General features: G+C 32.5%; 1 protein-coding gene and 1 long non-coding RNA gene across 4 annotated transcripts; both read left to right on the top strand.

The window, feature by feature from the left end:
* Positions 1-1,366: 1,366 nt before the first annotated feature.
* LOC123560848 (uncharacterized) lies at positions 1,367-4,987 on the top strand. Its single transcript, XM_045353006.2, has 6 exons — positions 1,367-1,390; positions 2,005-2,061; positions 2,560-2,699; positions 3,143-3,313; positions 3,626-3,672; positions 4,861-4,987. The coding sequence occupies exons 2-6, from the start codon at positions 2,009-2,011 to the stop codon at positions 4,936-4,938; spliced, it is 489 nt and encodes a 162-aa protein (XP_045208941.1). The 5' UTR covers positions 1,367-1,390; positions 2,005-2,008; the 3' UTR covers positions 4,939-4,987.
* Positions 4,988-5,966: 979 nt separating this feature from the next.
* Positions 5,967-10,960, top strand: LOC128549004 (uncharacterized). Of its 3 annotated transcripts, XR_008367410.1 has the most exons (5): positions 5,967-6,348; positions 6,827-6,949; positions 9,235-9,327; positions 9,530-9,614; positions 10,659-10,960. It is a non-coding gene; the product is annotated as an uncharacterized LOC128549004 (long non-coding RNA). The 3 variants fall into 3 exon arrangements; XR_008367411.1 differs by lacking the exon at positions 5,967-6,348 and having other exon boundaries at positions 6,363-6,949; positions 9,537-9,614; XR_008367409.1 differs by lacking the exon at positions 5,967-6,348 and having other exon boundaries at positions 6,363-6,949.
* The last annotated feature ends 1,690 nt before the right edge of the window (positions 10,961-12,650 follow it).

Raw genomic sequence — 12,650 nt, 5'->3', positions numbered from 1 at the left:
TCCAAATATCAAGGAGATTGCTGTAACACCAAACAAATTCCAACAGTTCATCTTGAAGTGTGAAGTTTTCTTATCCTGCTTGTTAACCCTTTTCTCTTTTCGATGATGTCACCTAACCCATATTCTTTGCAGAAAGCTCAATTCCGTTAGTTCATTGCTGCAGACCGTCATGTCATCTTGCAAAAAAGAAAGAAACAAAAAATAAAAAAAATGTTATATCATTTGTGTACATTAATTACTGGATGGTATTTCCGTTCAATTTAACTAGACAATCGGCATTATTTAGATATTTTGGTTATTTTAGATAAATTAAAAACTCAAAACGTCGCCTGTTTCACATTAACATCGGAAATGAATATGTCTGTAATATATCATATACACCGTCAGCCGAGCACTGACACAGTATTTCATATGCGTCTATATCATCGATTACTATCTCAATAAGTCATAGACACTGTCAACACCAAATTACAATACAGATTTTCATTTTCATCAAGACCAAACACCACCTCAACATGTTACATATACGACGTCAGTACCGAGTTCTCCCTCAGTATTTCATATACACAAGTGTTTACCGTTTGCACCGTTGTTTACCGTTAACACCGGGTACAAACTAAATATTTTATATATATATACCGTCAATACTGTGTACAACCTCTATGTTTCATATACACCGTCATCACTGGGTAACAAGTCCATATTTGATATGCAGCGCCAACACCGGGTAGTAACTCCGTATTTCATATACACCGTCACTACCGAGTACCCATTCCCTGTTTTATATACACCGTCACTACCGAGTACCCATTCCCTATCTTATATACACCGCCACTACCGAGTACCCATTCCCTATTTCATATACACCGTCACTACCGAGTACCAATTCCCTATTTTATATATACCGTCACTACCGAGTACCCATTCCCTATTTTATATACACCGCCAATACCGAGTACCCATTCCCTATTTTATATACACCGCCACTACCGAGTACCTATTCCCTATTTCATGCACACCGCCACCGCCACCACCGAGTACCCATTCCCTATTTTATATACACCGTCACTACCGAGTACCCATTCCCTATTTTATATACACCGCCACTACCGAGTACCTATTCCCTATTTCATGCACACCGCCACCAACGAGTACCTATTCCCTATTTCATGCACACCGCCACCACCGAGTACCAGACTAGCATGTTATAACAATCAGCAAGGTATTTCATATACATCGAATTTTTGCAAAATTCTTCACCATATTTCGCTTCACTGTTTGTTTTAATTCCAGCCGCGTAGAGCCTCACTGTTGAACCTGATGAGTCTTATCTAGATATTTATTTGGGTTATGTGGCGAGTGTTGGCATTTTGCAAGTATTCACAGGAGGGTAAGTTACGGATCTGTTCATAATTTATCATTTATTTTCTTCTTATCTCATATGGAAGGTTTGGACTTTTTAAATTTTGTTTTACATTTGAAATTTTCTTTGGAAATAATATCATGTAATGCACATCATCTCTGAAAGTAAGTAACCGTGCGCAAAAAGATGTCTATATGACATTTGATATTGACCGGCATGTTTGTCGCCTAAAAATCTACAGCAGATAAAGCACTAGAAAGTCATTCCGTTTAAACAAATTTCTTTGATTAATATCAGTACTTTTGACACTTAATTACATGTTGAGATAAAAAATAAGTGGGAAAGAATTGTCCCTTTTACACTGCCATGCTGTATAAAATATTTGTACTAATTATATTTCTTTTAATGCCATAATTCATCTTTCTGAAATATTTTCATAATTTTCGGAGCTATATTAAAAAAAAAAAAAAAAAAAAAAAAAAAAAAAAAAAAAAAATATATATATATATATATATATATATATATATATATATATATATATATATATATATATATATATAATATTCGTTAGCTTAATAAAGACGGCAAAGTCTGATGCACTGCGATAAACTCGTATGGACCTTGACTTCTCTATGTTATAGAAATATGGGACCGTCTGGAGCACTGGTAGTTTTTGTTGTGTGTGCGATCTGCGGAGGGTAACGTATCTATTTTCTAAATATATTTTATATAATTTGCCTCTATAAATCATGATAATTGTACTGCATCATAAATCTTACTTATCATTCAGGGGTAATTTGAGGGTTTTTCAAAGAATCTTTTTTCTTCCAAGCATACAAAGTTTATTTGTATTCCAATTGGTTCCTAGCCTGGGATACAGGCGTTGATATGTTATGCTTTTTTCACACAATATGATCTATCTAAATAAATGAGCCCGTCGAAAGTTTAAATGATCGTATGTAATTATTAGGCCGCATATGAAAAAAAAAATTCGACAGACCGGAACCCAGGCTAACTGGTTCCCCATACGGGTGACTCCGCCGCAAGAATATTTAACATTTCATTTTATTATTGTTAATTATCTAACGGGAAAGACACTTTATTAATCCCTGGGATGGGGTATTAGGAAATACGCATTTGCAAATTTCAGACTTTTTATATCAAAAGTACATATCACATAGAAAATAATTTTTCAGGGCATCGGCGGTGGACATGTCAAAAGTACAGCCTTATAACTTGACGGCAGCTATTATGTTTGTCCAAGAGGATACAAACCAGGACGGCATAATGACTGTAGCAGAAATAGATGCAGTCTTTGATAAATACGATACAAATAGTAAATTTTATTTTAATTTATGTATTATAACGTATCTTTTAAAACAAAAAGTGCAATAATAAAATAGCAGTCATATATCATTTTATACAATGTTTAATAAATCAGAACAAATTTTGTTTTGAGAAGAATGTAAGACTTTTGAAATCTTTTTTTCATAACTTGGAAAAGTTGAAATCTCATCTTCTTATAATAATAAATAAATAAATATATCATTTTATACAATGTTTAATAAGTCAGAACAAATTTTGTTTTGTGAAGAATATAAGACTTTTGAAATCTTTTTTCATAACTTGGAAAAGTTGAAATCTCATCTTCTAATAATAAATGAATAAATAAATAAATATATATATAAATAAATTAATTAATTATCAATAATAATAATAATAATAATAAAATAATAATGGTAATGATAATAATAATAATTGCATACATGGTTTGTACAGAGGATGGAAGAGAAAGCCGGCAGGAATATACAACAATGCTTTGTGAATCAGACCCTGACCTCTTCCAGCTGTCACATTACCTGTTTGACGACTATGATGTCGATCACGATCATCATCTCGAGCAGCATGATTTTGAAGCATGGCACGCAAAAATCGACGGCGGAGGCGACGGTACGTACACACATACGGATCGGTGTAAATTATGGAAAATTAAGGTTAATCGTTCACATAATGCTCCTTAATGGCTGAATGAATCAGTTTTAATAATGAGCGCTAAACACGGCACTTCCGTGAGAAAAGAAACTGAAGTTTCACATGTTGTTGTCATGTTCAAGTACTAAAGTCTATAGCAAAGACTGATGTCAAATGTGTACTTTCCTCCGATTTTGTTGTCTACAATGTCTACAGTAGAATTATTTCCATTTATTACGTTCATTACTTTTTAGATTTTGTATGCTTAAGTTTATTAACACATACTTTCAGGTGATGGTGTTGTGACTCAAGATGAGTTTGTTAACTACTGGGTTAAGGTATGTTTCTGGTTTTAGCTTACCTGAGCACAACGTGCTCAAGATGAGCTATTGTGACCGCCCTATGTCCACCATTCTTCGTTAACATTTTTATTGTTAATATTCTAGAGGTCACAGTTTTAAATGTTGCCTCAATATAAATTTGATTCGAATCTGGGTCATCTAGGTTCAAAGATTAGGTCACAATGTCAAAGGACAGAAAACCCATGTTAACAGCCTGGATGCAATAGTTTCTATCTGATATTTGTGATTCTTGGCCAGACTTTGTCATTTGAAATCTAGGTCAAGTTCAAAATAAGGTCATTTTGGTTAAAATACTAGGTCACTAAGCAAAATAAGAAAATATTATTTACAACCTAGACACCACATTATCTGTTTGACCTTCATAAAGTTTTATCAGATATTTTTATCTTTATGAAAATCAAGTTTGAAAACGGATTATCTGAGGTAAAAAAAAATAGGTCGGTAGCTCAAATCATAGAAAAACCAAATTAACCCGTCAGATGCCACATTTTCTACCTGATCTTGTTAAATGTTTGTCAGAATGTTTTCTCAATAAAATCTAGTTGAAGTTCGAAACGGGGTTACCCGAGATCAAGACAATAGGTCGAATTATGCAAAAAACCTTGCTAACACTGTAGAAGTCATATTTTACCTGATCTTCATAAAACTTTGCTAGAATGTTTGTCTCTATAAAATATAGGACAAGTTCGATTGAAAATCTTGGGTTATGTTTTATTTGATTTGAATAAAGCATGGATAGAATGTTTGTTGAAATAAAATGTAGATTAGATTGTCAGATTCTAGGTTACCTGGGGTAAAAACTAGATCAGGTGAGCGGACAGGGTCATCATGGCCCTCTTGTTTACTAAATGCTTAAATGGAGTCCTTGATCGAAAACCTTTTTTCAGATGTCGGTATATTAATTTAGCGCTAATCTTTTTTTTTTCTTTTCTTCAAAACAATATTTTGTTAAATCGTTATTTCGTGCTTTTCAATATTCGTGTTCGTTTGTTTCTCAAAATATCGATTTTTGATAACAAATTTTTCTATTTCATTGTCTCCAAAATGTATTTTTGTAACGCAATCATATAATCTATTAAATAGAACAAGAATTTTGTGAGAAATGGATTTTATCAACAAGTCCTCTGAAACTGTTTAAATACTGTGTTTGTAATCGTTTTACAGTTGTTTACATATATAGAAGGACAGGTTCCCGTGCACGGTCACTCACACGAACACGGACACTGCCCTGGTCATCAATAATGGCATTCAGTGGTGCTTTCTTATACTTTGCAATAAATCAAGAAATATATTTGTGTTTTTTTTCTTTAAAAATTCAATAGGCGTTCTAAAAAGTCCAATATAGAGGTCATGTATTGTCAAGGTGCTGCAGTCTACACGTTGACGTCAGTTGCAATGTTAAAAGCATTCGATAAATCATAACAGTTTATTACAGGACTTCATTATTTCAAGTCATAGCCATAGGTAGATGTTGTTAAAATACATCGGTGCAATTGTGCCTAATTTAGAAGCTTTGACTTGACGACTACGCATTCAGCTAACGTAAATAAGACGTAAAATCAAAGACCTCGAGATGATGGAAAAGTGTGTGGAAAGAAGAGGGAGGGGAGGGTGGTGGTGGCGGGAGTAAGGGAAAGAAGATTGCAGCAAAACTTTTAAATAATATAATAAAGTCTGTCAGTTAGATCATGCTAAACACAGAAATTGTTTATTATTGTGTATTCGCTCATTTAACTTTTAAAAACTTCCTGATATGTATAGTTCGATAAATCATTTTTAAGGTACATTCTATAGCCAAAATATCGACATTTTAGTGCTTGTCTTTACAACCATTTTGCGAATTTTTACTGAAGAATTACATAATTTGATGAATGAAATGCCTATTGAAAATGATTTAGCTCTCCTTCGAAGTATATATCTTGAAAAACAAATGCCAACTTGTACCCGAAAATCCGGACAGAAGACAGAAAAAAATATTTTTAGGCGGTCATATTTTTTCAAAATCGACAGCTGCTACATTCAAGCATTATTCTGCCTAAAATTGTGACCAAAACGTACCTAGATAATATATCTACTTCCTGCGAGCAATCAATTTTTAAATAAATTTGATGAAAGTGCCTTTTATAGTCGATAATTTCAGACAATTTTTATTTTCTCTTTTTTTCATGCAGACATCATCATTTCACAATTAATTTGAGATAAACATGCGTATCTATGACAAAAATCCATAATATCATTACAAGGGCAATACACATAAAAGTCAGATGTGTCAATTTTATTTTTAGAAACGGTTGCAGTCACAAAGTTATTGACAGAATAAAATGTAAATTTCAGCATATTTTTTTCACACAAAAATGTGTTAGTGCGTAGAAATGTGATCAGGCTGAGCACATGGCCTTATGGATTTCATGATTTTCGGCGCTTAACGTGAAAACAGCTAAAGCACAGGATTCACGAACATTAAATTTATGCTTAAATCTATATGCGATACATTATGCATATAATTATAATTCACGATAATATCGCATATGGAAGTAACTGGAATAAATTTGGACTATTTCCTTCGGAAGTTTACAGGACTGTCCTGTCAAAAGGCCTCCCTCGTGTTTACATATTTTGACAGGTCGAGTTGTTCGGGGACTAGGAACAATGGTAAGTGCAAAGTTATATAGATTTATATAAATTTATTATTTCTGCAACGAGTTCAAAGTAAGGTTGATTATCAGTCGACTCTATTTCAAGATCTGAGAATGATTTGCCTATTTTTGGGCGGAGAACATAGCATATGCATGCTTGTATCACTGCCACCATAGATTATCATTAGATCCACTGGTAGATCTACAACAAATCATTCTCAGATCTTGAAAGAGAGTCGATGCAGAATTAACGCATTGTTTCATAGATAGTGAATCGATCAGAATAGACAGAATAGATCATTGTCATAGAAAAAAACGTTGATGTACTTTTTGCATTCGAATTGACATAATTTGAACATAGACTGCATTTATGCCATAAAATATGTCTGATCGGACGTGCTGAATCATCCGGCAAAAACCATCAATATTTCTAAAGCAACATTAATTAGAATCAAGGTCTACTGTGCATTTAATCCGTCATGTGTTTGTTTCAGATGAATGAATACCTGCACCATGGAAACAATGTCATTTGCAAACTTTTTGAACCTGTGCTGGGCGTTCACATTGACATTTCTTGTTCAACAGGAATACATGATGTCGACCAACAGTACAGCTAGGTAAATGTCAATGTTCTATATATATTCTACAATAATTTCGTAAAAAAAAAAGAACAATGTCTATAAGTAAGCCAAAGAAAGGACACCTCTGCATAGCTGACAAGGTCAAGGGTCTGAATGAAGCATGATCATGCACCAAAATATCAACAAATTTATACATTTATACAATGGAATGAAATAACATACAGTAGGCCTATATTACAGCAAGATGTGATTAAAAAATAGTATCATAATTATTTATTTTACATGGCATGCATGAATTGTTCAACTTCATAAATCAGCTGTGCTGTAGACCTACAGAATCAGCATAAAGAAATGAAGCTACATGAATAGTTTTAAGATACATCAATCCAAACTTGTCAAGATTCCATATATAATGCTGATTTCCTTATATGGGTGGTTTTCAAAACAATGAAGCTTTTTCTTCTTTTTCACCTTACTTTAATTCAGTTCAGTTTTAGAATGTGTTTTGGGGCAAATCATATCCAAATCAATGTATTCAAGAAATGTGTGCAATTTCAGATGAATGGCTCAAGCATTTTTAAAGTTATGTTAAATTATATAGCTAATTTTGTCCCCTCTGCACCAAAAGTGTGACATTTTGCATAAAGGATAGTTTTCAACTGTGTTTTACTTTTTCAAACCAAACTTAATTGTTACAGCTTTGGCTTTTCTTAAATGAAATCTGAACTCTGCACATTTAAAACAAAATACTTCTTTTCATTAACTACATTTTATTCCTACCAATAGTTCATGTCTTGTGATGGAAGCCCTTTCATAAAAAAAATAGTGATACATTTAAAAGTTGAACACTACAATTTCATAACCCCATTACTTTTCTTAAGTCATAATGTTTTTCTAAGATCTTTATCCTTACAGCTTTGAAGACACCTTATGATTTTATTGTTTTATAAATCAACTTTCTCAGAATCTTCATATATGTCTACACACCCAAAAATGTCCCTTGTAAGTATTCTTTAAATAAAATGGGTTTTTACTTTATTTCACTCTAAATGGAAGTTACAATGGTTACAAAAGCAGCTTTCAGCTTCACATATTAAGCCAAAGTGATGTCCCCTGTGCACCTTTTTTTGACATTCATCAGTTATCATAGCATTTATACTGTAATATGTTGTGGCAGTTCTATATTCTTAGCAGTGTGTAAGTTAAATGCATGCATTACTTGATAATTAAGCATTATATAAGAATCCCAGGACAATTTAAATTTTATTTTTTGCATTTTTCTCAAGTTTTCAGGTTTAAAAGGGGAAACATTAATTTTAATTAAAGTTTACCTACATATGTAAATATTCAGTAGCTAGTATTGTGTAGTTGAAAGAATTTTACTTACTATGAACATATTCCATGAATATATATTTTGCTGCCATTTTTCCCCTGTGCATCTTCTTAAAATTAGTAGCATTATAAAGATGTATGAATTTTACCATTCCATTTTACCATGCATGATATTTTGTCATTTTTCTACTCTGAATAAGCAGTGCATGTAAACTAAATGATTTCAATGTGTTAATTGTGTTTAAAGTCACTTAGTTTTCATTTAAAGCATTACATGTTGCTGAATTTTCAGTTTTGTAGTTATTTTGTGGAATATTTATTTAGTAATTGTTCAATAGACTTTTGTCTTAAGATGATCACGATTAATCTTGTTTTGAACAGAAAAACTAATACTTAATGAATATTACACTGATTTTTAGTATGTGTCCCCTGTGCATCTCTTAAAAATCACCAGACATTTTTGAAATTTGGAATGTGGTTTATAAACCTGCAAAATGTGAGAGAAAAAAAAGTTTTATAACAATATGTTAATTATTTTTCATTCAGCAACAACTTTTCTAGGTAAAATTTTATTTTATGTCAGATTTGTGCAGAAAGGGTGATTTTAAAAACCAAAGTCCACAAACAGTTATTAAATAAGTTTCAAACTATACACAAACACATATTCATATATGTTGAAAAACATTTACTGTTATACATATTTCCTTGTCATAAAACACTGCAATATTTATCACCTATCTTACTGGAAATTCTCTGAACTTATGAACTGAAGGCTGTTCAAAATATTATCTGATTGGTATTTCTCAACACTTTCCCAAAGTTGTATATTTCCTTGAAATTTTAATTATTTGCTGTCATAAAAAATAGGTGACCACCAAAAGAAATAGGTTTGAATTTCCAACCCCTATGTCACACTTTTGCTTCATTATTTTGAAAACCACCAATATGTTTCCTCATAGTTTTTTTATACTATACTATACTTATTTCAGATGAAGATATAAATTTATTCAAAGAAATAATGGGACAATGAATGCTAAAATTGCCAAGAAGAAGACTGCCAATTTACACACCATTTTATACAGGTAGGTGTTTAAAAGTGTTTTGAAAATAGATATGGCATTCAGCATTTATTTTACAAACTATAATAACTGATTTTAGAATTATCTGCATTGTACTTTTAGATTGTTTTTAATGTGAAGTGTCAGAAATTTATAGAGAAATCACAGTTAATTGTGAAAGAAAAATTTATGTATATATAAATGTACATGTTGGGCTTTTTTTAAGGTTACAGTATGATATGGTGAACAAAATGCCTCAATGCAGCCAGTTCTGGAGCTTTGGCTAGACTATGAACAGTAGACATCAAAAGGTACAGGATAGTTTAGAGCTGCATTTATGTAATTTTTTATGTAATTACTATTTATCAGTTCAAATGAAACTTGGTACATCAGCATGAAGTGGACAGGCACATATTGTCAGGACTATCAAATTTGATTATTTGTTTCTTCAGTTATTATGTCATTTTCTTTTTCAAATTGTCATATCATAGCTTCCTTCATACCTTTTGCATTAAAACTCTCTTTCTGCAGATTCCATCATATTCAAATGGATCATGGTATACTTCATGGCCAAGCAGCAGAATTATACACATACTATTATAATAGTGGATTTTACATCTGATGACAGTTTTCTAAAGTTATGGTCCTTTTAGAATCTTGAATTAAATGAAAGAGTTACAGTTTCTTTTCTTTTGTTCTTTATGTACTCAGCTCCTCCCCCACTTTCAATCCTGCCCTTGAAACTTGTAATACACTTTTACCTTAAATGTAAATTAAGGCCTTTATCTATTTTAGCCTAAAATCTAAATTTGGAGTGTTATGCCCCTTTTTTATATTATAAGAATTATATTTCATCTCCTCCTACAGTTTCCATACTGTGTCACAGTGCAAAAGTAAGTTGATATGAAATTATCAACATGAAGTAGGCATGCACATATTGCAAGACTTCATTTCAGGTTACTTTTTATTGAGTGATGTCCTTTAAAATATCACAAATACACTTGTACATTGTGTATGCCTACTCACAGTTTCAAACAATTCATAAGAAATTTAGTATACATTATGGACATGAAGTGATCATGTGCCTATATATAGTGTTAGTTGAAAATGGAATATATGAAGACATACAGACAAATATATATCATCTGTAAGAAGTCATAGCTATATTTCTTAGTCTTTATTACTTGTGTAAGGTACTGTTTTTCCACTTTTTAATGACATTTTCTTGATAATGTCTGTCAGACTGATAATATTATAATTGTAAGATTTTACATTCTAAAATTTTGTGTTTTATGAACATATAAAACATATTAAGTTTATACTAGTAAAAAAATGGCTAAATTGTTCCATTTCAGATGGTCATCTGAAGGGCCACAATTGTTTAAAGCACTGGTCAACAAAAACTGAACTATTTGATGGATCATACATCTGCAGAATGTACTACCATATTTCCAGAATCAGAGAAATAGAAATATCAAGTATTAGAGAGGAAGAAAAGTGTGCATCATGAATGAAGAACTGCCTAAGAATAATTTGCAAAATACATTGAAATCTAACAATTGCTGATTGCATAAGAAAGTTAAGAAAGGTGTACTCTTCTGGAAAATATGTGTCCAGTGCAAAATTTCTTTTCCAATTTTGTGAGCATAATTCTGAATAAAAACAGGGATAATACAAAAGGTTTAATCTTATTTCCAAACACATTGGGGGAATCAGAGAAGAAATATCAAGAATTAGGGATAAAGAAATAATTGTCATGAATGAAGAACTTGCTTTTTATTAATTTACAAAATACTTTTTATCCTCACAACTGTTAATGATATTATGAATATGGAAGTTAAAAGTGTGGACTTTGATTAATCTTCAACTTCTCTGAGCATAGTTCTACATAAAAGTTGTAACTTTATAAAATAGTCTTGTAGAAAAAGTGTAAGACTTTCATACTTGTTTTATAGAAAATGTTTCTGGATGTTTCAATGTAAGTTTGCTAGACCCAGACCACTAGCTCCTAAGTCAAGGTTACACTTAGATGTCAAAGGTTAAACGGGTCTGTTTCTGTCTGGTCAATAACTGCCATACATAAAGGGATTTTGGAATTACTCGGCATAAATGTTCACCATAAAGAGACAACGTGTTATGCACAAGACCCAAACCCTTGCTCCAAGGTCAAGGTCACACTTAGAGGTCAAAGGTTAATAGAGTCTTTTTGGTGTCTGGTCAATAGCTCTGCGATCCATGAAGGGACATTTAGATAACTTGGCATAAATGTTCACCAGAATGATACCAGGTGTCATGCTCAAAACCAAGACCCCAAGCTCAAAGGTCACACTTGGAGGCCAAAGGTCAGATACAAAAATGACTTTGTCGGTAGCATTTCTTGTTCATGCATGGAGGGATTTTGATGTACAATGGCAAAAATGTTCATCAACATGAGATGGTGTGTGATGAGTAAGAACCAGGCCCCTAATCCTTTGCTGTTACTATAAATAGCTATTACTGTAAACTTCTATTCTATTAACCCTTATCATGCTGAACATGATTTATTCTGTCTTTGCGACCAGTGTAGATCATGATCAGCCTGCACATCCATGCAGTCTGATGATGATCAGCACTGTTCGCCATTCAATCAGTATATTTTTGGTAAGCATCCCGTTTAACAGTTAATGGTACTGTCCAAATTGAAAAATGGACAAGTTCATTATAGAAATTCAGCAGGGTAAGGGTTAATATTAGCCCTAGGAGAAAATTGGGACTACTTTTCTGTAGTACAACACGCATGTTACATCCAATTTTTGATGTATTTTGACGTAAGGCTGCCTGATAAGTACTTTTGTGTGGACTTAGATTTTTTTCAGATTAACTTCTCTTTGTTGTCACTATAAACAATATATAGACAACTTTTTTATAATTGACCGTAGGGAGAAATCAAGACCATTTTTAGCTCCACTATTCAGAGAATAGGGGGAGTCATACTACTCGCCCCGGCGTCGGCGTTACCCTTCTTGGTTAAAGTTTTTCGGCAACCTTTGTTTTTCTGTCATATCTTTGTTACTATTGCTTGTATCTTACTGTAACTTCACATAAACATTGTCCAGTATACAAACAATATATGTGTAGGGGCTGAGCCCATTATACCCAAGGTCAAGGTCACCAAGGTGTTATACTTGGGTTATTTTTAAGGTTAAAGTTTTTCGGCAACCTTTGTTTTTCTGTCATATCTTTGTTACTATTGCTTATATCGTACTGTAACTTCACATAAACATTGTCCAGTATACAAACAATATATGTGTAGGGTCTGAGCCCATTATACCCAAGGTCAAGGTCACCAAGGTGTTATACTTAGGTTA

This window comes from Mercenaria mercenaria, chromosome 15 (assembly GCF_021730395.1).
Source record: "Mercenaria mercenaria strain notata chromosome 15, MADL_Memer_1, whole genome shotgun sequence".
NCBI lineage: Eukaryota > Metazoa > Mollusca > Bivalvia > Venerida > Veneridae > Mercenaria > Mercenaria mercenaria.
Note: the sequence above shows the minus strand (reverse complement) of the source record. Positions and strands in the feature narration are given on the sequence as shown.